This window comes from Barbatula barbatula, assembly GCF_947034865.1.
Source record: "Barbatula barbatula genome assembly, chromosome: 7".
Classification (NCBI taxonomy): domain Eukaryota; kingdom Metazoa; phylum Chordata; class Actinopteri; order Cypriniformes; family Nemacheilidae; genus Barbatula; species Barbatula barbatula.
The window spans coordinates 16793118-16818602 of record NC_136770.1 but is presented as its reverse complement, the minus strand read 5'-3'; the positions used below and the strand labels follow the sequence as shown (position 1 = coordinate 16818602).

Sequence of the window (25485 nt, the reverse complement as noted above, 5' to 3'; positions counted from 1 at the left end):
AGGTTCTTTATGGAACCAAAAGGTTCTTCTATGGCATCGAAAGAACCTTTTGAAGCACCTTATTTGTAAGAGTGTTTGATGGAATATAGCCAAGTTCCATCTGCCACCCACAAAGATATATCTGAAGACCGGTGCTCTACCTAAACAGGATGTTGTCCCAGGCTCCTGTCTAAATAAAGCATACCACAATTTATAAATTTACGATCGGTAATAGTGATAAAGTATACTAGAATGTAAAAGCCTTTTTTCAAATGTGCTAATCATGTTCTGAAAGTATTTATAATATATAACACTGCATACTATCAAATGACCCCTCAATAGCAGAAGCTCTGATTTAAACTATTGCACAAACCCTTAACCCTTAATGCAACATCCCGTTCGCTCCATAAACCATTCTGCTTTTGCAATGGTAATATGTGATCCCTGATCTCAAAATAATAAACATTAGTCTAGCCTCTCATTTCCTCAGGAGTGCAGTGGAAATCCATGTTCCGCACACAGCAGGGCATCTCAACATGTGTCCCATGAGCAGGTGGGTTAATGAGCATGGTGATAAAAAGGTCATGGGTTCAAATTCCCAACACACAAACTGATGTAATGTGGGTTTTAATTGCACTGTAAATTGCTTTGGATAAATGGTTCATCTAGATGCAGCTCTACCCTTCAGGTCCATGTTTATAGAAATGGACGTTTTGGGGTTTAACAAGTGGGCACAGATTTAATTTGGAACAGAGGATGAAGAAAAAATATGCGGTGATTTCTGCAGATTTGTCACAGTTCTTTGGATGAATAACATGATTTATAATCTTGAGACCTCTCATGGTAAGAGCTTCAAGCTAAAGATCAAAAGAATTCAAAAGGGTCTACAACTACTTGACATAAGAAAATGGATATGACCTCTATTGAAAACTATGCGAGCATACAAATTGTGAAATTTGTCATCTTTGCTTGATGGGTAAACATGTCTGACCCATTTTCCTAAATCAGTGAGGCCTACAGTGCCATAAATTACAATATAAAAGATGTAGATCAAAGGTGCGGAAGTGCTAATCATAACAAGTCGGAGGATAAGATGTGTCCTTTTTGCAGAGACCTCTGGATGACATTATCATTGTACAAAAAAGACCAAAAAATTGGCATGCCGTCTCAACAATTTGTTTCTTTTATGTGTCACAGTAACAATATTTTAATAGTCAGTATTACTACTGTGCATGTAAGACATTGTCTAAGCAACTATCAGTTAATATTGTATAAGAAGCCCTTATCAGAACTCATAGGAGTGCTTTCCCAGACAGGGCTTAAGCCTAGTCCCAGACTAATTTAAATGTAAGAGTGTCTTGATCGACAACAATTTACACTGACATATCTTAAGATGCACACCAGTGAGGTTTTTCTGTAAAGTATGTTTTAAAAAAAACGATTTAAATATCCTTATATAACTAAGGCCTAGTCTAGGTTTAGACGAATCCCTGTCCGGGAAACTGCCCCTTAGTGTTAACCATTATTCCATGTGTTGACAGATTGATTCCACTTAGCCAGATAATACTTTTGACCTCAAATTAAACCAGTTAATTTTTTTGTTCCCACATGACATTTTTACGACTATCAGACAAAATATTTGCAGTGAAGAGCACCTCAAGCAACTAGTCATTAATAAATAAATAAATATATGGAGGGGAGTTGAGGAAGTGAGCATAAAATATTAGGAATCTTCAAGACACACGATCATAGATGACACAACAAAACAAGTTGATATCAAGAAGAATGTGCACGAGAGCGTGTCGGAGGACAAGCGATTAGTGGCAGCAGTCAGTGGAGACTCAGGCAGGAAGTAGTGCTGTTGAAGCTGATATGCCACCAGGAAACTGGCAGGAATCGAATGGGAAACGTGCATGAAACAGGAAGTACTGCTAGTCTCCTGTCTACTAAGTGTTTGCTCAGTCCACAGCCCGGTTCCCATGAGTCCTGCTAGAAAAAAGCTGGAGTGATGGACGCTCACCTCTGCTGCCCTGGGTGCAAATATGTTTGATTTTTTTCTTGATTTAGAGTTGGTACATGGCCAACAGAACACTTCTGCACAGTGATTCTAAATGATGTCCCAATGGAAGCAGAAACACCAAAATCCATTCTGAGCGTGATTCTACTGAAAGAACGGCATTGACATGAATGCCATCTATTCAATGTTTGAATTTAAGCTTGATACAGATATTTTAAATTGCACAAAGCAGAAATTAGCAGTGGTACAGAATGTATACTTAAAAATGTCCTCTGGTGTCCAGCATATAGTCTCATTCCCAGAATTTGTGGTTATTGTGAGAAATGTTTACTAATAAAAGCTCAGAAGTATGGCTTAGAATTGTGTTTGAGTTACAGAATATATAGAATGTGTGTGTGTCTGTGTGCGTGCGTGCGTGTGTTTGGTTGTTTAATTCTGTCATCCTTGTCTCTCCCTCGAGTTGTTCCAAACCTGTATTAATTTCTTTGTTCTGTTGAACACATAGGAGGATATTTGAAAGAACGTTAGCAATTTTCAGTTCTGTAGGAATCATAGTAAGAATCATTTAAATAGTAGTTTAAGGTATATATATACAAATATTTAATATAAAGTATTTAACAAATTGAAAATATCCCATTTTGTGTCCAACAGAACTAAAAATTGTATTTAATATTTTTGTTCTACTATGGGAGCCAATAATATCTCAGAAGTGAAAATTGCTAACATTCTTCCAAATATGTTCAACAGAACCAAGAAATTTTTACAGATTTGATACAACTTGAGGGTGAGTAAATGATGACAGAATTTTCACTGTCCCTTTAAGAACCAAACACAGACACCTTGACCAGTTAACCCATGTCTCCTTTAAGAAAAAACTGCCCATTGTTGTGAAGCGCAAGTTGTTTTTTCCTGTAAATGGGGAGAAGCCACCACAGCTGTAAAGTGCTCTCATTCTCATTATCCTTCCTTTCTTCTTCTTTCCTTGCACACTCGCTGCTGCTTGTCATTAACCAGCAGTTAGTCTGGCCACTTCATGTGTTCCTTTCACACGCGCATACACACATGTTTCAAATCATAATGGAGACCACCCGTTGATTTCTATTGTTCCTAAATTAGGGTGCTTTTAATATTTTGGGCAACCATTTTACTTTCATCAAGCTGGGGATGCAGTGGTTAACAATTTGCAATTTTTCATAATATGCATCAAATCAAAGTTTATTTCTAGAGCACTTTTTTAAAACAAATTTTCACCAAAGTGCTGTACAAAGCGTAATCAAAGTAAAACAAATTTTACACACAGCAAAAAATAACAGATGATAATACATAAAACAGCTACTGAGTTGAATGCCAGAGTATAAAGATAAGTTTTAAGACTTAAGATTTAAAACCATACAGTAAAGGGGCAAGCTATTCCAAAGCTTTGGGGATGCGGCAGGAAATGCCCGGTGATCCCTGCTTTTCCACCTTGTTTATACAACCAAGAGTAAACTGTCAGCTGATCTAAGTGCTCTTGATGGATTATGCGGTCGTATAATCAGAAAGGTAACTTGGTGCTAGACCATTTAACAACTTAAAAGCTATAACTAAAACCTTAAAATTCTAAAACGAAAAAAAAGCCAATGAAGAAAAGCCAGTATAGGTGTAATCTGTTCTTGCTTGCGTGTCTCTGTTAATAGATAAGCAGCAGCATTTTGTACCATCTGTAAACATTTAAGGGAGGCCTGAAAAATACCTCCATAGAGGCCATTACAATAGTCAAGCAAGGTCGAGATAAAAGCATGCATGACCCTTTCGAAATCATTGAAAGACAAAAACGACTCTTGAATAGATTTAATTAATATATTAATTTGTTTATGCAATTTAAAGTCACTGCCCATTAAAACACCAGATTTTCAACATTTGGCTTTACATATGATTTTTAAACCCTCATCTCTACATCAAGGGGGTCACTTGTGTTGCAAGGTATAAATATCATGACTTCTTTTTTTTCTTCATAGAACTTTAAAAAATGTGAAGCCATCCAGTCCCTAACCTCCTCAAGACAGACCAACAGTGGTGCTAAAGAATTTGCCTCTTTCCGCTTCTAAGTGAGATAGAGTTGTATATCGTCTGCATAACAATGAAACGAGATGCTGAATTCCTAAAAATGAACCCCAATGGAAGTAGATATAATGAAAATAGGGCAGGTCCAAGAATAGAATCTTGAGGAACTCCACATGAAAGAGATGCAGATGATGCCACATTATTATAGCAAACATGAAATATGGGGGAAATTCTCTCTTCCTCTTGATGTTCGCAATAGTCAGTGCTTGCTGACGTTTAAAACTTGTCTTAAGACATCTTTTTATACAGGCTTTTTTATAACATGTTTTATTGAGACTTATCTGCACTGTACATGTATATGCTGTTGGTTTGTTGTTCGTTTTGTTTTATGCAGTGACCTGTATATTGCTTTTGAGGTGACCTTGGGTGTTCTGAAAGGCGCCATGAAACAAAATGCATTATTATTATTATTATTATTTAAATAATGTGTTTAGTTTTGTGCAAGCAAAACAGCAGGAATAAAGCACACAGACTGTCTGTCAACTGTAAATTTTGAGAGTTTTGACTTAAGGATACATTTTTATTTGATTGATTTTTGAATTGTTGGTCACAAACAATTTTAATGTGTAAAATGTGAAAAATCAATGCTGATCTTTTGAGTCTATAATCAAGTAGTACAAGAGCCCTTTTTTTATGCAGTTCACTCATAAATATTTAAAAAATTGTCCTTACTTTTACCCCTTTATTTCCCTAACTTTAAATATTGTTCCCCTTTATCTACAGATATGTCCTGTAGAGGTACATTCCTGTTACTTAGTAGTCACGCTGTAAATCCTGTTTAATTATGCGGTACATTTCGGGCCGTAATCTAAAGCGTTTCTGAAATGCATCCACAAGGAACCTTTTTTTGAATATATTAAAGCTTAACTCTTGATAATAATAAACGTTCATGATGATGTAGCACTTGTCCGATCGGTATAGTCACAGATTTGTCAACTGTCTTAAGCATTATTGTTGAGCCCTGTGTTTAGCGGCCACCTCACAGAGTACATGCGGGATACCATGTGCCCACGGGCACCACGTTGGAGACCACTGCTATAGAGCCTATTGAAGTCAATACATTATGATATAACCAATTGATTGATATTAAAACAACAATGCATTTTTTCTTAGTAATTTAATTGTCTATCTATATAAATCAGAGCTGTTACAAATGTGCATATGGCAAAACTATAAAATTATTATGTTTATGTAATTCAGACCCCTTTACCGCAAATGTAAACACCTCACGGTACGTTACATTTATCATCTCAAACGCCTCTAAAACCAAGAGAATTTGTTTGTATTGACAGTATAAAAGCTCATGTCAATTGAGGAGAAAAGACATTCAGTTACCAATTAACTATCTGCAATGACAGGCTTATGACACACCTTCTACAACCTTTGAACAACCCACCTCTTATTTCCTCAATGCCGGAAAAGGCTAACAGGAATGAAAAAATGTGACGTCTGAAAGAAAATCTATTATTTTGAAAGATTTCTTTTTAAAAACTGGACAAGCTGAATCTCTCGGTAAGTCACCTCTGCTTTTTGACTATATACTGCTGATAACATTTATCACTATGGATGTAGATATTTGGTGTATAGTTTGCAACATATACAACATGACAAAGCCCTCTAAAGCACAAATCCTTTTAACATGAACATGAGGACAACATTGCTAGTTTGCCGTTTATTGAGCAAACAATCAAACTGTTGAACCTTCATACTTTTTGACATTCTGTTTTCAACCACAACAAGCCAATAGTTAGGTGGACTATCATACAAACCAAGTCAATTTGATAGCTTACTAGCTAGGCTTACAAATAAACTGATCACAGGACGATTTTAAAAGGTAGGAGTACATCTATTGTATAATAATAATAATAATTGCTGTAATGATGCTGATTCAATACAATAGTGCTAATACTTATGAAATATAAATATTAAGGCCAAGTGGTTTCATTTCTCTCTCATTTTCTGGGATTTCTGGGATAAATGTACACTTTTAAATGTAACTGGTAAACTCAAGCGGTTGTGGCCCAAAACATTATAACCTTTTAATGAGCAACAACAATACAAAGTCCTTGACAGTGTAATAAGTAACAAACTGAGTGCTAAACAGGAGTAAATGGGGGAAGGGTGTGCTTGTAGTCTAATCTAGATCTTGAGGTCACTTGAAGGACTCCTTTTTGTGATATTTTTCTGCAGTGTGCTTGCAACAATGCAGTGAGGTCTGGGAAAGCATATTGATTTTTATTTATAGAATAAAGAGATACAGTGATTGTGAGGGAGATTAAGAAGGCTGGTAAGGGAATGAATGAGTATCTGAAGATATGTGAGATGTGTGACATCTGAATGAGTTTGGATCCAGATGTTGTCTTGTTGCTCCAAATAGGTCTAGCTGACTCAGTGAATAAATAAACAGCTTTTTGTCTTTTGTATTATATGACAAACAAATTCCTATTTTTTTTACTCAATAACTTTTACTTGCAAACTATAAAAAATTGTTGGGGAGGTAGAGACAAAATGAATCAAGCCTCTGCATTTAAATCATACGCAAGCATTCTTGCCTTGTACTCATCTCACACACCTATATACACTTTTCAGTATGAGTAACATTATAAAGGCTGATGTTTTTTGTCCATGTGAGTTCATTTTTTGGTAATTTAACAGTACGAAGTGACATCATACAACCTGCAGAACTTTTAGGTTGGAAAGGTAATATGGCGGCTGTATTGTGATTCCTGCAGAAACCGGGGAAACATGGGGTCTGCTGCACACACACTGTGTGTGCTGCTGTGTTTTTGGGTCTCGGGATCATGCCTCACACTCCAGACTGTAGGCCTGTGTACTGTCGACAGAGAGACGGTGAGTAAAAACAACATACACTCTTTTGTGTTGCTACATCAGGAGTATCCTGTTTGTAGACCCTTGCTTCCTGTTTTTGGTGAAAGAGGTTTACCCCCGTCTGTTAGTGGTTTCAAGCTTATCTCATGAGAAAATACACTCTCTTGTTTCTTTCTTAAAACCACAAATGATTAGCCCTTTATACTTTTTAAATCAATTTTTTAAATAAATTAGAAAAAATAGATTTTGTCTAAATACATGCAATAAACAATGTGTTGCTGTTTAAGCATTTTTTTATTTGATTACATTGTGTTACATAAAAACATTATAAAATATAACACTCACTAACAAAATTATTATTTTATAGAAAACATAACACAGTATTAAAACATTCTGAAGGTAAAATTAATAATGCAATTTTTATTCTAAAATATTTAGTGAATTAGTAAGTTGTGTCACAAAAATCACAGGGACTGTGAATGAGGCCAGTTCATAAATGTAGAAATTCTCATTTCATAAATAGACATATTGTATCATATTGTAAACAAGTGATTTCAGGATTACTCAACCTTACTTACCTTGTTTTGGGCACTTTCAACCCTGCATTTAAATTCTCAGAGAATGTATTTTTACCAACATACTGAAACAACATCAGTCTATACACAAATATGGAAAAGTTCATGTGTTATGAAGGACTAAAATAAAGTTTGTGGCCATTTATGAAGAATATAAACTGTTATGGATGTGACAATTTACACGACTATGGCATAGTATACTTTAAAATGCAAGCTTAAAAACTTGAAGTGAGACTTCACATTTCATTTACTGACATTTGACCGATCCATATGGTGAAAACCTTTTGTAAAAACTAGATTTTTTCATGTCAACACTAAAGGTGCTTACAAGGTTCTTCACAGCGATGCCATAGAAGAACCATTTTTGGTTCCACAAAGAACCATTCAGTCAAAGGTTCTTTAAAGAACCCTCTCTTAAGTTCCTTTTTATAATCCAAAGAACCTTTTTTCCGTCACATGTTCGAAAGTTAAAGTTCTTTATGGAAATGTTTAGACAAAAAAGGTTCTTCTGGCATTGAAGCACCTTTATTTTTAAGAGTGAAGGTTGACATTTGCATGGCATTGGCACTAAAAACATTTTTTTTTTCCAGGGGATGTCTGCTTGCTTTATAACACAATCATATGAATCTTTGTTCAGGTTGCATTCGACTGCAGTAAGAAAAGGCTTACATCAGTACCACATGAGCACATCTGGAGGAATGTAACTAAGTTGGATCTTTCTGACAACGTCTTAGACCTAACTCATTCTGACACCTTCAAGCAGTTAAACCTCTTCAGCCAGCTGATCACACTGAATTTATCAGGCAACTATCTCCCCCTACTGTTTAAAGACCATATTTTCAGCCTCCCAACTTCCCTCAAAATACTGGATCTAAGTAGGTGTGAGCTGACAGAAGTGGAGACAAGCGCTCTGATTACACTCCCCAGTTTACAGATGCTCTTCCTGGGGAACAATCAGTTGCAAGGCCCCCTGTTAACCGCAGCTCAAGAGATGAGGAAAACAGAGGGCATGGATCACCATGACTACAATAATGGCATGAAAAGTGTCTCTTGTCTCTCTTTTACATTGCAATTTCTATGAACCTATTCTTTTTTATGAAAGAAAAAGCTGGTGCAAATCAAGTAAAACAAGAAAACCAGTTTGGACTCTATAAAAAGCTGTAAAAAAATAATACATTGTAACTTTAATGTAACCTGTTTTTCTCACTGATACAGGATATTCCAAGGACATTAACCGTGGAATCTTCCTGCGTAAACTACTGGATAACAACCAAAATACCCCTCCAAATCCTTCTGTAAAAGACCTTCAAAATGGTTAGGGTTTTAACATGCAATTATTTACAAACTAATGTAAATTAATTTTGATTTGGTTTATTGTACTATATTATTATAGTTTATAATTTCAAGTCTTGTATAATAGACAAAACTATGCTTTTCAGGCACTGGGACAGATGCTGGTTCAAAGAGCTCCTCATTCAGTTGGAAGGTCCTTGTGGCTATCCTGGTGTCTGCCATCTCCGTCTCTGTTTTAATTGCTTTGGCAGCCAAATGTAAGCTTGTGCACAAGTATCTGGCAAGTTACAGACACTCCAGACTCAGCGAAGCAGATGCGACAAGTCAGTGTGACCCTGGAAACTTTGAGGTGGGCTTCTCGAGTCATGGTGGCCCAGGGACTCGTGCGACTGTGTCTACAGATGACGTTGAAGAGGATGATGATGGGTTCATTGAAGATAACTATATTCAAGCAAGCGAGAGTCACAGAGCTGCAAGAGCAGCAGAACTTAATGAGGATGATGATGAGGAGGAGGAGATGGAATTCACTATTGGTTAGACTCAATACACATGATGTCATTAAACACTTAATTCAAACTTAAATGTTAATTAAGTTTGCATTAACAAACAAATTATGATCATATTGGTAAAAAAATGCCATTGAAATATACAGTGGCCCCAAAACTTAAACAGTGCTAAGCTACAGGCACACCTGTTATAAGTAATTAAAACGGCAACAAACAATAATTTTACCGAAAAAAATGTCAATGCTCATTTGTTTAGATTCCATCTGGCTTAAATGTTTTATTTATAACTAAATTAAATGATTTGTAAGTGTAGCTTAGTTTTTTTGGGGGGGGCTCTTATATTTAAAACAAATGATTAACTAAAGGTTTAGTGACTTTACAGAAAGCTTAATGATGTTTGTTAAATGATAAATCACCCAAAAATAACAATTATTCTATTGTTTTTTCACCCTCGTGTCATTCAAAACCGGTATGACTTACAAAACACAAAAGAAGATATTATGAAGAATGTAACCAAACAACACTGGACCCCACGGAACTCTACTGTACGGACACAAAAGTAGGCTACTAAAACATTTCTAAAAATATCTTCTGTTGTGTTACACAAAAAAGTGTCATATACATATACAGGTTTTGAATGACATGACAGTAAATAAACGACAGACCTTTTATTTTGGGTGAACTATTCAATGTACTTTGTAATAATTGATCATTATTTATTTTGAAATAATTATTTTGAAGTGTATTTGAAATAAACAGTCATTTGGTTAAAATGTCATGTACTTAAATCGGTTGTGCACTATTAATCGCATTGTCAACCATCTACAGCACATACTGTATGTAGTGCGCTTCACTCCATTTCTACATTAAATGATTTTAAGTACACAAGGTCTTATTCCTTTTTGACCACAGGGTGTCGCCGTTGTCCAGTGTGCTTTATTGCACTTATCCTGGCGATAACTGAAAATGCGATTGATTATTAAATAAACGTTTATTGCTATTTAATAAAACGCACAATATTAAGATTAACCTAAACAAAGGATACTGTGTGTCACCTGTGGTTTGTGAAGCTGTGTCAACACGACCGTCCGGTGTCACACTCCTTTTAACTTCGCCAACGAAAGACGCGAACAACTTAAACACACCGTCAGCTTTTGCCATTAAGAGGTCATCTTTAAAAGTGTCGTACAGCAATAAAACTAGCCATAAACGGTCTTTAATGTTGCGTTCGACACCACGCTGCGCTCTCGCGGTATCTTGATGTCATATACCGTCAGATCTGTGCAGACAGCGCCGTTGGCAGCGTTCTCGTCCCAACTCTGACGCGTCGCTATCGGTGTAGATATAGTGAGTGAGCAACCACAGCAACAGGCACCGAAAGCCGCAGAACCGGTTAGACATCCCGAAACCCGGAAGACGCGCGTGGAAGAGATGGGGAAGATCTTTCTTCATTTTACTTGATTAAACTTTACTTAAATCGCAAAACTTCGACATCTGTCAGTTACTTCATTGCGCACTACAGCTTCGATCAGGATGGCAGCGTCCGCGATCTTCATCCTGGACCTGAAAGGCAAGGTAAGAGGAGCGTGTGCACCTGTCAGAGGATGAATAAAGGTCATATTCTTCCTATAATCGAAGGATATTGTCACTTTATATGAAGCCTATACACTGGCACCGAAACTCATTTACAAGGTACACAGCACGTGATAACTTGAGGCTTTTCTAAAACATCTCAATACTATGTATTTTCTGTCTTTGAGTTGATACACTGCGATCACTCCTTCATTGAAGGTATCTTTTTACCGTGTACTTTATAGCTTTATATGGTCCAAGTTATTTTCCAAGGGCATTTGAAAGCGCCCAAAAATGGCAAGGTTTTTTGACACAGTGAAATATTCTTTTCTTTGGACATCTACCTCGGTGGTACTACGGTATTTCTTATTGTGCTTTGTGGTATTCATACGGTACATAGGCCTACTTTGTTTATTTTATCGTAGTTACTCATAATATATGTCAAAGTGGGCTACCATGATGATATCATCTGAAATTGTAACATGGTACCACCGCTGTACCTTATTAAGTGATGAAGATATGGCTTTATCATTAAAATGTTAAGTTTTTCTTTTTTTACATTCATTGTATTATTAATTATCATATCAAGCAACTGGAACAGAATGTTTAATAATAATAATAATAAATCAGAAGATTAATCTAATATGTAAAGTCAATCTGTCGAGTTTGTTTAACCCTTTTCAAAAACGATAAAAAAAATGTTCTCACACATTTCGATTGACCCTTACTCTTGTTTAAAATAAGCTTTGCGAGATTAAATTGAGACACAGAACACTCTAGCTCTGGTGAAGAATGTTGAAAGAGGGGTTGATGTGGGTGGATGGAAGTGTTTCAATGAAGAACAGAGCCCCGGGCCTCAGTGGAATGGATTACCCTCAAATACACCCCTGGATTTGGACGCTGCTGATGAAAGCGTTCTTGTGTGTGCCCTAGAGCAATCCAATATTTCCATCTGAAGGAAAATCTCAGTATCATCCGCCTTGAAAGACAGACTTCATTGATCTTTTAAGTTTGACCCTTCTACACATTGACTGCTTTTGATATTAGAGTTTGTTTTTTACACACCAATGAAACAAATGTTAAATATTTGATTGTATATATCTGTCAGATTGCACTCAAGATATGTTTTATAGCTTTTGTCGATCATACTTTGATGCCATAAGGAACATATTGTATCAACAGCATGTCTGATAGTCGCAAAAACAACTTTGAGAAAAATTAAAGTAACTCTTTATTCACAGAGCTAAGCCATCCAATGCCAAGGTTATCTTCAAGTGTTTAAGCCTTTGTTTGTCATCTATTTATAGCCCTGAAGAATACATATTTGTACTTTATGCAAAAAAGTATATTGTATCTTATCTGTTCAGCACAACCTAAATTTACTGTAATATAAGTTCTAGTACTTAAACCATGAAAGGCATGTCTGTTGTAAGTTATGTTTCCTTTTCCTGTGTATTTTAGGGTAACTCAAATAAAGTATATAGTACATGCGATACACACCATATAATCCCTTTATCTTTTTACTGTATATTGCTATAGAAAGGTCATGTTAGACATAAGATGGTTTGTTTTGACAGTTCTAAGGTATAGGCCTAAATGTAGAAATTGTGGACAGTTTCAAGCTTTCAAATGTGTTTCCTTCGCCAAGGTGCTCATATGTCGGAACTACATGGGCAACATTGACATAAATGTGATTGACAACTTCATGCCCATAATGATGAAGAGTGAAGAAGATGCTGATTTGTCACCAGTAGTGATTCATGGCTCCACCCACTTTCTCTGGATCAAGCACAGCAACCTGTACCGTATCCTCCATCAGCTTTGATTTCAAGTTAAAATGTGATCTTCGACTTCTTTCATGAATATTTAGGACACTGTCCTAATGAAACTGCAAATGAGCAGCACGCTTGCCCCTTAACAGATGTTACTCAGTGGTTGCCATTACAAAGAAGAATACTAATGCTGCCCTTGTGTACTCCTTCCTGTACAAAATAGTGGAGGTAAGTGTATTTCATATCTATCAAGTGACAAGACCTTGCACAGCACGACACCTTGTAGGCTCTGTAAACAGAAGAAGGATACTTGTAATACATGCATTTGCAAGTGTGTGCTATAGCCTTTTGATGTAAGAACTAATATAGCATGTGTGAGTGTGATATTGCATTTATACAACGATTTAATGGAAAAAAGTAAGGAATAACCAAGGAGAGGCCCAAAAATCTACTATTCAGGATCTTTAATTCCTAGTTCCACGATCCATGGATGTGTCCACGTCTGGATTACTCATTGATAAAGGTCGTGATAGAAGGACAATTGGCTTGTCCAATCAAATTAGACCACTATTACTGTTATTATATAATGATTTATATATACAATAATTTTGTATCCACTATTTGTTTGCAGGTGTTCACAGAATACTTCAAATCGGTGGAAGAAGAGAGTATTCAGGACAATTTTGTGACAGTGTATGAGCTGATGGATGAAGTCATGGACTTTGGCTTCCCTCAGACCACTGACAGCAAGATCTTACTTGAGTAAGTGCTTTCAGAGAACACTATTTATGTAGTGACTATAAGGGGGGGACATTCACTATTCATAAGTCACTTACTGTACATGCTCTGTGCTCAGCGCACAGTTTCACCAGATATAAATAAATATTCATTCCTTATTCATAGTACACAGAGAGATGATCAGTATAGAGGAGAAGAGACAGATCAGCCGTAGCTTTTCTTGTAGAACTTTAAAAATTACTCATTTAGATTAAATTAGATTCTTATTTCTATAGATTACTGATATTAAGTGTAATTAGAGTGACAGATCACCTAAAAATGATTTTTTTTACATAATTTACTCACCCTCTTGTCGTATCTTTATGGCTTTCTTTTATTTTAAAGGACACAAAAGAAGATATCTGAAATAATTAATAACCTATTTTAATAACCTGGTTTTGTGTCCCTACAATAGAAGTACGTACCGCTGTTGTTCAGTTGCCAACATTCTTTAAAATGTATTCTCTTGTGTTCTGCAGAAGAAAGAAAGGTCTCATAACGATTAAGGAGATCAGAGAAATGTAATATTCTTTAGAGATCTGCTAGTTGTAGTTGTTATGGCATACAACACTTTTTTAAAGTCTTATCTCATCAAACTCTTGGGGTCTTGGGGCTGTTGTTGATAACTCATAATTCTAAGTCAGTTCATAAAATATCTGTAACTTTATGATTATGCTTTATGCTTATCAGGCTCAGATAACTTTATGTAGCGCGAGCATTTACTGACAGCAACACAATATTCTGTCAGCTGGAGACACTTGGGACAAACACATGTTTGTTTCTATGCATTGTGTGGACTTTTCATAGACATTATGAAGTATGGTGTACAAACTGTATTTTCTGTCCCCTCACCCTACCCCAGAAACAAATCCTTGCATAAACCTTTTGGCATCTTTACACTTTCAAACAAGTATTTATATTTAGTTTTATTTCATGTGTAGTTCCTTTTAAATTGTAGCGATCGCTTGCTGTAGGACGACTAGAGGATTAATACTTTTAAGCATAATTGTGGGGACATTCGATGTTTACTTTCATTCTGATTTTATTATGATCATTTTCCTTTGGTGTGTATTGATAAACATTACATACAGGAACATAAGTGATGGAAATACAAAAAAGAAAAAACAAGATCAGGTGTTTGTCGGCCTGTCTGTCACTAGGGGCACCCGAGTTTTTCCCATAAAGCCCTTTAGAAAATGTGTCATGGAATTTGTCCCGTGATTGTTATATGTCAATGTTCTCTCAGCATTCTAACATCAGACCTATGTTTACATAGCATTTGAAGTTACTTGTTTCACCGACTCATTTTAATTTAAATCTAATTAGATCTGAAAAGGTGAGTCTGTGACACATCAGATAGCAGAATGTTACCATGGCAAATATGGATGCCAAGTTAATCGTTGGGCCAATACAATCCTTAGTCTGCACACAGACTTTTTAAATGCTAATTGATGGGTTTTGTTGGTGATCAATGTTACTTTGGCCTGAATACTTCTTTTTACTTCCACACCAGATACATAACGCAGCAAGGGCATAAGCTGGAAGTGGGCGCTCCACGTCCCCCAGCTACAGTAACCAATGCTGTCTCGTGGAGGTCAGAGGGCATCAAATACAGGAAAAATGAAGTCTTTATGGATGTTATTGAGTCTGTCAATTTACTGGTGAGCTATTGAAATATATATTAAAATATGCTTGATGTAGGTGTACCAGGATTTTGCCAGAAAGATGTGTTCTGGCATCAATAGGTCCTGGAACGACTGGTCTATCAACCAATCAAATTCTAGGGTGTGGTTTAGAACTATATTTAGGTCTGGGGCTTCAATAGCATTAGTATCAACCTTTAATTGAAGGTAAGGATATATCAAATCATCATGTATTGGATACTTTCAATTGGGAGATGGGTATCCTGAACCCAACCCTGTAAATTTCAACTTATGAAAATCATAGAAAACAATGTGCATTTTTTTACATTGTTGTTTTTAAAATATATTTTTAAGTTTTAAAATAGTGAAAATAGAGAAAATATCAATTTTATGTTTTATTTTTAAATGATTAAACTTTATGTAAAAAACGTATCTCTGATTTTCATGTCACTACCGAATCAGTGTGTTTTAGTCCATTCGCTTTTTAGCCACACCCTAAAATTTGGATCAAGAATCCTTACTGTGTTCTTCTCTCTGAAGTAAATGTGTTAAAAAGTCTGAAAATCTGTGTGTAACTTTAAGGAAGATCACTACCAAACATCTTTTATTCGGCAATTGAGCAATTTTGGGGCTTTATTCCCTCAAATGTATGTTATTTTATGTGCCGATTAACACCTTTCAGCTAGGCTCAAAAGAATAAAAAAATTGTCACGACCAAAACAGTCACGGCCGAAACGTATCACTGGTGTATCATTGTTTTGGCAGTGATAAATATTAATAATGTTTTGGGGGTGTACAGTTATGCAAGTCATTAGTTTTAGGAGTGATATGTGCAAAATAGTTAGTTGTTTGTATTAACATAAAATGTTGAAAGTCTGATTCATCTTTCAACATTCATAAGTGATCAATTAAATATTGTGTTTTGTGATACACAAAAGTGATCAATTACAAATATTGTGATCACTACCAAAACATTACAATCACTTCTGAAAATGTGTGTGTCACGACCGAAACATGGGATGTTTTGTCAAAAATAAAGTATATTAAATTATCAACTAAGATGATAGTGTTGGTTCAATGTATATATAAGCTAATGAAACCTTAACTTTGAAATCAGTATGATCAATTTTATGCCTTTTCCAAAGAAGGATTGGATCCAAAATACAACAAATCTCATAAATTACACTTGAAATATTGTTAAAATTTTAACTTTTATTGATTTACATTTTTTTAAAAGCAAAAATAGATTTAAACAAAATCTTAATAAGTAAATAATCCCTCTTATTAAATGAAGTTAGACATTAAGTTAGCTGCAATTAAATATTTCGATAGATTGCGATAGCAGACGTTACGGATTGTAGCTTTAATAATAAATGTCACTGTGTTTGTTTGTATTGCTGTTGTGTTCCCCAATGCACAATATAAAATGTTACGCTCTAATGAGACTGTGGCGAATGAGCTGTGTTACCAGAATTCAGCTTTTGACCAACATGGCTCATGACCGTGCATGATCGTGAAATTCATGAGCACCCATAGCTCACGCACACTTTGGTCAAAATGGTATGTGTGATAACAGTGTAAACACTAGATGCTTACCTAGATATCTTACTCTGGTTATGAGCATAAACACACTTACATACTCACAATGTTCTTTTTACATGAGCTTAAAGTGATAGTTCACCCAAAAATGTATATTCTGTCTTCATTTACTCACCCTGAATTTGTTCCAAACCTGTATAAATATCTTTCTGCTAAACACAGAGGAAGATATTTGGAAGAATTAGCCATTTTCAGTTCTGGGACATAATGCTACATATTTTGAATAAAAGCAACCAGTTCTGGGGAACCTTTGACTACCATTTTAATGTTTCCTACTATGGTTGTCAATGATGTCCCAGAACGGAAAATTGCTAACATTCCTCCGAATATCTCCCTTTGTGTTAAGCAGAACAAAGTAATTTATACAGGTTCGGAACAACTTGAGGGAGAGTTAATGATGACTGAAGTTTCATTTGTGCGTTTTTTAAGTCTACTTGCAGTTGTACTGCCTTACAATGTTTTTTCTTGTTAATCTACAATTGTATTTCTTTACTACACATTTTCTTTTTAGTTTTAGAGTAATGTAATGTGTGACATCAAACAGCCCACGTTATCACTCCATCTTCCTATCTTAGCTCAGCTCAACCTCCCTCAGGTTCCTCAGGGTTAAGGGCCAGATCTCCAGACTTCCTTAGATTGAGAGAATTAGGAAACAGCCGCCTTTCTATTCAGATTCTTAACTCACAGCATCTCCCTCGACCCTCCGACCGGACCGGCTATTGATGGATTCATTAGTGCTCCTCGGGGTCAGAATCTAGACGTTTGAATACAGTAGCTCTGTGTGACATTAAGAGCTGAATCACATCTCATTGCTTTCTAATGCAGCATTGCTATTCATCCATGTTTTGTATTCGAGACACATTCACTTATTATAGACTTTGAAGACCCTTTTTTGTCTACCTTCTAAAGCTTCAGCTGGTACAGTTGAAATATTTTATGTTAATATATTACACTGTCATATCTTTGACTACCGCAGTATCTCTTATAATAATTATATCTTAAGTATAATTATTACACAAATCACTTGGTTACTCTCTTGCCTGGCAGAGCGCAATAAATTTGAGGCGGCAGTAATGACGGTGATGCACCTTTAGTCCTGCTTTATAAAAAATGATCTATTTGTCTTCTCTGTAGGTCAGTGCTACAGGCAGCATTCTGCGAAGCGAGATTTTGGGCAGCATCAAACTCAAAACCATTCTTTCAGGCATGCCTGAGCTGAGGCTGGGACTAAATGACAAAGTTCTCTTTGAGATCACTGGCAGTGAGTTCACACATCTTTGACTAAACTTTCTCAAAACTGACCTTGAACTATAAATGCGGTTAGCGGTTATTGTATCCTGTTTTTAAGAAGCATGTAATTTGCGCTTGTTATGTGTATTTTATTCCTCTGATTCTCTGCTTGTAATCTCCACCCAGGCATAACCCAGCAGGGGTCAGTCTGTCTCACTGTAGACCAAAACTCATTATGTATTCTGCATTCTGCAATGTTAATGAAACTGCATTCAAGATCAGGGCCACACCAGTTTCACGGACAACAGCAAGGCAATATCAAATGAACTGCGACTTTGCAATGATTGTCAATTGACATGGAATATAAAATAGGATATTGCTAAACATGTGACCCAACTGAACATCTAATTTGTTGTGTAATCCAAGAATTTTTTTCTAAAGGATTTCGAAAAAAGTTAAACAAAAGAAATGCTGTATTTATCAAGCAAACAGTATTCGCATTACTGTATATATAAGTATGTCATATTAGCTTTTCGACCATGCCAACGGTTTAGTTTAACTTCAGCAAGAAACCGCTCAATCAGATATGATTTCAGGGAAGTAAAGTAGACCTGTCACTTCCTGTCCCACTTCCGACTATGAAGTTGCAATTTGCCATTTACCTTTGTAAAAAGGGCTAGAAGGTGCTGTTCTGGTCTTGCATTGGTTGATTTATCATCAATATAATATTTTTTTATATTTTGTCTTGTCAATGGAATAAAATTAGAACACAGAGAAACACTGCCCTCTCCAGGCTCAAATGTGCAAAGGCAATGAAAAAAATTTTTTATGGTGATTTTCTTTGTTTAAGATAGACCAAACAACAAAAATGTCTTATAAAAATAATGTTAAGGTGATCACGTGTAGATATTGTCACACATTAAAAAAATCAGCTCATTTAAAACATATCACAATACATTTTTTTATTTATGGATAAATAACAATGTGCCTATTAGTTAACAACATAACTAGGCCTAGTTAGTTAAAATGATCATTTCACATTTTTTTTATTTACATAGGAAATTGATTCTTTAAGTGCCATGAAAGGAACTAAATAAATAAATAGAAGTATTTGTTGTGTTCTATGTATAATATTTCTATGCTTGGTCTCCTTTGGACCCCATTTATGTTAATGGTGCCACAGATATTGCAAAAACAGTTCGATATTATATATAATTATATTAACATAATATAAAACTTTAAAACTTAAAGTTCTTTAAATGTATAAAGTACAGGGCAAACCTGCTCTCAAACTGCGGACAAGTGAAAAGAAGTGTAAAGGCAAAAGCTACCTGTAGTTCTAAGTACCAATCACTCACAGAACCCTTTGGCTTTGGACCCAGGGGAGCCAATCAGAGAGCTATAAGAGACCATTCTAACCCCTCCCTGACCTTTAGTCCCTGTGGTTGATGTCATCAGTAGGCTCCCAGCAGGCCTTCACTGCAGCAGAGGACAGCGATCTCTAGATCCTCATATGTGACCTCTGTGTTCTCGCTAATACCTCTGAGAGCCCTTTGATGTTCCACTGTAAATGTCACTCCTACATCGAGCGGAATATATTCATATATATAAAGAGAGTCACACGCACTCATTCTCTCATGTTTCACGGGTTTGGGCTCTGAGCGCTCTGCCGAAATCCCACAGCTCTGGGGTATTAGTGAGTTTTGGAGCTCAGAGGCCCTGAATCATTAAGAAACTCTTCTGTAGTCACCGCCTTCCTATTTGCTGAGGTCAAACAAATAAACTACCCCCACGGCTACCTGGATGCAGAAAACTGCCCTTGTTTGCAATTTCCAGGAAAGGCATTAGAAAGCTTTGTGAGTGTAGGTGTAGGCGTTTGTGTGGGCTTTTCAGCTTGATTTACAGCTTTATTCACACAATAAACATCAGTGACCACTTATCTTATATTAAAATTCACCCACTATGTCTCTGGACGTCTATTTCTCTGGTTTCTCTTAGGAGAAAAGAGTAAATCTGTGGAGCTAGAAGATGTGAAGTTTCATCAGTGTGTGCGTCTGTCACGCTTTGAAAATGACCGGACTATTTCTTTCATCCCACCCGACGGAGAGAGTGAACTCATGTCTTACAGACTTAACACCACGGTCAGCACTGCCCACCTCCTCTCTCATTCTTATTACTGTAATGTGAAAAAATCTTTTTTATTACTTCATTATTTGTAGTATTGACTTGTAAATAAAAAACATTGTATTAAATGGATAGGTCACCCTCAAAATAATATTCTTTCATAATTGACTCATCCTCATGTCTTTCCAAACATGTATGACTTTCTTCTTCTGTTTACAAAAGAAGATATGTTGGTAACCAAACAACATTGGCCCCCATTGAGTTCCATTGTATGGACACAAAACCACCTATATATTTCTCAGAATAACTTCATTTGTTTCTCACAGAAGAAAGAGTCATATAAACATGAGGGTGAATGAATGATGACTGAATTTGAATTTTGGGGTGAACTTTCTCTTTTAAATTAATGTTTTATTGTTAAATAAATAGTATAATTTTATTTCTGGCAGTAATAATGCACTGTAAAAGACATTTATCTTATGTGAGATTCCTTTTCAAAAAGCCATTTCAGTATCTAGATTAAATAACAGCAAAATGTCTAAATTATTTTCTCTGTCATGGCTCTATTCTGACAGGTGAAGCCTCTAATATGGATTGAGAGCGTAATAGAGAAGTTCTCTCACAGTCGAGTAGAGATCAAGGTTAAGGTAGAGCTCCACACATCCACACACTCACTCACGCTCCATCTACACACTTCACTGAATCCAGCTTTGCCTCCTCCAGCATACACCCTGCTTTCTGTAATTAGCTTTCAGGCTTGTAGCTTGGTGAATGGCTCTTAGTTTACCTGAGCTGTGTCCAAAGAATTGTCAGAATCTGACATAAACACGGTTTGTCCTATATTGCCCTTGCCGTACCCAAACCTAAGCTCTTTTAAAGTTTAGCTACAAAAGTGTAGCTGTGAAACTACTTAAAGTGTTTTGTGAGATGTTGTGCTATAGTTTGTCCATCTGTTGTCCAGGCCCGGAGTCAATTCAAGATTCGTTCCACTGCCAACAACGTGTCCATTCTGGTGCCCGTTCCCAGCGACGCTGACTCCCCCAAATTTAAGACCACCACAGGTCAGGCTAAATGGGTTCCTGAGAAGAATGCTGTGGAGTGGAACATAAAATCCTTCCCTGTAAGTGATGCTGAGATGTCTTAGATCTTCAACCCTGTTTACACCTGGTATTAAAATCTGTTTGTGGTCATCTGATTGCAAGTCGAGATGGATTGATGTTTACATCTGGTAACACAGCAAATGCGTCTCCCATGACCACTTGCGATCGTGTTACGAGGGAAAAGTCTCTAATTCCGTGACTACTGTATAAACGACAGTGTGTTACTGCATGCTGGAAAAGAACAAAAAGAATATTAGAAAAGTGGGTTTCGCCCACATGTTCTTTGAATTTTTTTTGGAACCGCTTATTTGCAAATCCATGGATTTTGCATTCAGTTAAATACACACTGGGACTGTTGTATTACTATCCACTGGAAACTAGTGAATGAAGGTGTCTAATAGCCAGTGGATAAATTTAGCGATGGAATAATGTCTGAGTGGTCACTTATAGAGAAAATAAAGAATCTCAAGGCTGTTTCACACTATATAACTAGAAAATGTAATAATCCCTCTAATGTTAGAATTTAGAACTGATTATTCGAAGCAATTTTGCAAATTAAAGTGGGATGTTGATTCTTGTAATTATGAGAACATTCAGACATCAGTGCCAGTGGCCAAGAAATCGTTTTCCAAAGATTTGTGTAAACATCCAGTAAACATCTTGTAAATATCTTCTTTCTCTTTATAATAACAGAGACAAAACCTTCAACAAAACATGCAAATGTGGGCCAAAGTGTGCTTGTGTTGGTTTGTTGTAATTTCCTTGTTTGCTCTACACGTGTAACTGGAGTTTTGTCTACTAAAGTTGGCAAACAAAGCCATTGTGATGACTTCCAAATACTTACCTGCTCTGGCCTCACCTTTGCAAAATATTTGCCAGGATGGAACCATTTCCTGTTGTATCTAAATTAACGACATGTCATACTGTAATACAAGCAAAAACATGTTGTTCATTCAAGTTGCCTCTAGGTATTTGCAAAACCAGATATTTATCTTTAAGAAATTTAGTCGAAAGGGTTTTTCAATTCCAAATGATATATTGGGATTTTAAAGGGACAGTTCATCCAAAAATAAGAAAATCTGTCATTATTTACCCACCCTAAATTTGTTCCAAATCTGCTTACCTTTCTTTGTTCTGATGAACACAGAGAAAGATATTGGGACATATGCTTGTAGTTTTAACCCAACAGTTCTTGGACACTATTGACTACCATGGTAGGACAAATTACAATGGTAGTCCAAAGTTTGTTTAACTACATTCTTTAAAATATCTTCTTTTGTGTTCAACAAAGGAAGACATTTTCCTACTGTGGTGTAGTCAATGGTGGCCAACAACTGTTCGGTTACAAGCATTCCTCCAAATCACTTTCTCTGTGTTCATCAGAACAAAGACATTTATACAGACAACTCTTAAGGTGAGTAAAACATTCATTTTTGTGTAAGCTGTTCTTTTAAATGTTCGGGGTTGAGCATCTGAGTTTGGTCCTGTCACAAACTACTAAAAAGACAGTTTTCTTACAAATATTTTTCTTTTTTAAAATAACAATCTTGATGTATGTTGAAGGGTGGAAAGGAGTTCATGATGAGAGCTCATTTTGGATTGCCAAGTGTGGAAAGCAATGAAATGGAAGCAAAGCCACCAATCACAGTGAAGTTTGAGATCCCTTATTTCACAGTGTCTGGAATACAGGTACACTAAAAACAAAATTAATATCTATAAATAACCTCATGAAATTGTTATTTTTTCAAATATGTTTTATGCATACAAACACAGGTGCGATACTTGAAAATTATGGAGAAGAGCGGATACCAGGCACTACCATGGGTGCGTTACATTACTCAGAGCGGGGGTAAGATGTGTTTCGACATTCCCTCGCACTCAAATACACAGCAGCACACTTCGACTCAAATAACATTCAGAAAAAGTGTACCTTCACCCTGCGTACAAGTGCAGTGAACATGAGCCTTGCTCTCTCTTCTGTTATTCACACACACCCACACACACAAGGCACGGTTTGATATAGTAGACTATCAGTTTTCCATTTGCATCAGCGACACCAGAGGAGAGAGAGACAGTCTAATCCCTCAACCCGGTTCACTTATTCATAAGAAATGCAAAGCAGACATCAAGCCGTGAACCATAGTGGAATTCCACAAATATCCGAACATCCAAAATCAATTAAATGAATCCCCCCAAACATACCGTTTAAGGGACGCATTTCAGAAACAGTATCTTGCCTGGAAGCTATTCGAAGCTTCACTTTTTCAGAAATAGAAAATGTGATAGAATAATCGATAGAACTGTTGTTATCAAATAGAATAACAACATTAAATACAATTTAAATATTGTACGATTTAAAATATTGTAAAGCACAGTAGATTTAATGAAAACAAGACCCACAATGCCATACAGGGCCTGTGTGCCGGCTCAAGACGCTGAAGCATTTAATCAGTCGTTTTATAAACTTCCCAAATGAACCAATTCAGTGGAATGATTTAGACTCCTACGCTACATATATGAGAGAGGGGAAGATTAACTACAGTACATTGGATATTTAACTCGCTAGACTGTAAATCTACAACATTGTGACATTAAAAGTGTTTCCATTCCACTATCAGTTGGACAGTATGGCCTGATACACAAAAAATAATTGAGTTGGAAGCCTTCTTTTGTACACTGTAGTTATTCTCCAACACTAGTATCAATTATTTATGCCTCCCAACTAAAGGGTCAAACATGCACCGTTTATAACCTGCAGTTTTCTCACTTTGCTCAAACAACCTTGACAGATTATCAACTGAGGACCAATTGAGAAAAGACACATGTGAGAAAGCGGCCGCGTGTGTTCATCTCCTGTCTGTCCTGTTTCATCTGTGAGACAGCAGCTGCCCTGCACCCAGCAGACAGACGGCTGAACCTGCCCTCTTGCTCAGATTCCACACTTGTGGATGTGCACGTCTTCCGTCTGTGATCAGGATTTTCAAATTGAGCTACTGAAAGCTTGGAAGCATAATTTGAATTTGGTGTAGGTGTATTAAAATACAGATCAGTTTATATATCTATTGCTATGTTTATAATGTAGTCTGTTTGGACTTCCAAACCAATTAAATGGATTCATGTTACAAGATACGTTTTCGGTACTGGTTGTTTTTTTACTGTTGTATGCGATGGGACTCAAAATGTGATGAAATTTGTAAAGCTGTACCCACAAGCCCAATGAAATTTATACCTTGTGTTCAAAATCAATGATTTATAAGGTGGTGTACTGTTAGGACAACACTGTAACACTATATGTTCACCACGGTGGCTCCGTATGACTCGAAATACCACTAATATGCCTGCACACACTGACTTCAGAAGCTATAAAAGAGGACCTCAATAGGTGCAATACTGCAATCATATTTACTACTATGCCCTCCCCCAAACAAAGACTGTTTAATAAGAATGAATATTAAACATATTGAATATAATATTTTTTACTAAAACGTTTTGATAACCAAACTTTTAATAAAAATGGGCTCCGCACACACGACAGACTGAAGTGAAAATGCTAATGCTAATGCTAATTCCACTGCAACACACTGGGACGGTGACCACTGACCTAACAGCAAATCACACACATTTAAGCTGATGTAAGCGAGGATGCTCCAGTTAACCATGATCACTTTTTTATGTGAACTCGTGTTCACACTTTGAAGTGTTTACTTCACACTTGAATGCACTGTTGCTACCGCATTGTTTTATCAGTGTATGTACTTTATGTGTGTGTTTGCAAGAGTCTGCCACTTTTGCAGGGGGAAACAAATAATATTTGCTGCCGTCATATCCAAACGGTTCTCTCCACTCATTTATTTACCAATGGTCAATGGCATGGTGGCTTGATATTGATTTCACCCTTTCGCTAAATCTAAATATGTATTCTTTGCCTTTTTTATTGATAACTTTTAGCTCGATACTGTACAGAAAGGTAACTGTGAGAAAATAAATGAGATTTTATTATTGCAAGAGTTATGTAATCATTTTTGCACACTATGGGATGTACCTTTGGATATTTCAATACTGTAATACATGGCTGTTTCATTATGATAGACCTGAGCCATAACCATAGAAAAAAGAACACCATACAGTAAATAAGAGTGCTGACTCTATTCATTGCTATTTTTGCTTGAATTGAGCTCTGAATATTTCTTATCACACTTAACATATGACAGGGTCAATATATGGGTGACAATGGGTTACAAAGTCAGCTATTGTTTACATGGTGACTTAGCAGCTGTTACACAATAGCAAGCTTGTTATGCGTAAAACAACCATTGCAAACACAATCTATTCTTGCCTGTGTCCGTCCCTCCTCAGCCTGTTTCAG

General features: G+C 36.3%; 2 protein-coding genes across 3 annotated transcripts; both read left to right on the top strand.

Annotated features, from left to right (window-relative positions):
• Positions 1-5466: 5466 nt before the first annotated feature.
• Positions 5467-9748, top strand: cUnh1orf210 (chromosome Un C1orf210 homolog). The gene is made up of 5 exons (XM_079461355.1): positions 5467-5611; positions 6832-6949; positions 8141-8537; positions 8719-8817; positions 8943-9748. The coding sequence occupies exons 2-5, from the start codon at positions 6845-6847 to the stop codon at positions 9332-9334; spliced, it is 993 nt and encodes a 330-aa protein (XP_079317481.1). The 5' UTR covers positions 5467-5611; positions 6832-6844; the 3' UTR covers positions 9335-9748.
• Positions 9749-10606: 858 nt separating this feature from the next.
• On the top strand, positions 10607-25122 carry ap1m3 (adaptor related protein complex 1 subunit mu 3). Of its 2 annotated transcripts, XM_079460315.1 has the most exons (13): positions 10607-10877; positions 12523-12679; positions 12807-12874; positions 13278-13408; positions 14937-15084; positions 17800-17926; positions 19894-20036; positions 20595-20666; positions 20981-21139; positions 22411-22533; positions 22683-22808; positions 22893-22968; positions 23909-25122. In XM_079460315.1, the coding sequence occupies exons 1-13, from the start codon at positions 10836-10838 to the stop codon at positions 23929-23931; spliced, it is 1395 nt and encodes a 464-aa protein (XP_079316441.1). In that variant the 5' UTR covers positions 10607-10835; the 3' UTR covers positions 23932-25122. The 2 variants fall into 2 exon arrangements, with proteins under 2 accessions (XP_079316441.1, XP_079316442.1); XM_079460316.1 differs by lacking the exon at positions 22411-22533.
• The last annotated feature ends 363 nt before the right edge of the window (positions 25123-25485 follow it).

Coding starts and splice junctions, on each gene's coding strand:
- cUnh1orf210 (XM_079461355.1), top strand. CDS start 6,845: ATGGGGTCTGCTGCACACACACTGTGTGTGCTGCTGTGTTTTTGGGTC. Junction 6,950..8,140: donor GTACTGTCGACAGAGAGACG/GTGAGTAAAAAC, acceptor ATCTTTGTTCAG/GTTGCATTCGACTGCAGTAA. Junction 8,538..8,718: donor TCACCATGACTACAATAATG/GCATGAAAAGTG, acceptor TCACTGATACAG/GATATTCCAAGGACATTAAC.
- ap1m3 (XM_079460315.1), top strand. CDS start 10,836: ATGGCAGCGTCCGCGATCTTCATCCTGGACCTGAAAGGCAAG. Junction 15,085..17,799: donor TTGAGTCTGTCAATTTACTG/GTGAGCTATTGA, acceptor TCTTCTCTGTAG/GTCAGTGCTACAGGCAGCAT. Junction 20,037..20,594: donor CTTACAGACTTAACACCACG/GTCAGCACTGCC, acceptor CTATTCTGACAG/GTGAAGCCTCTAATATGGAT.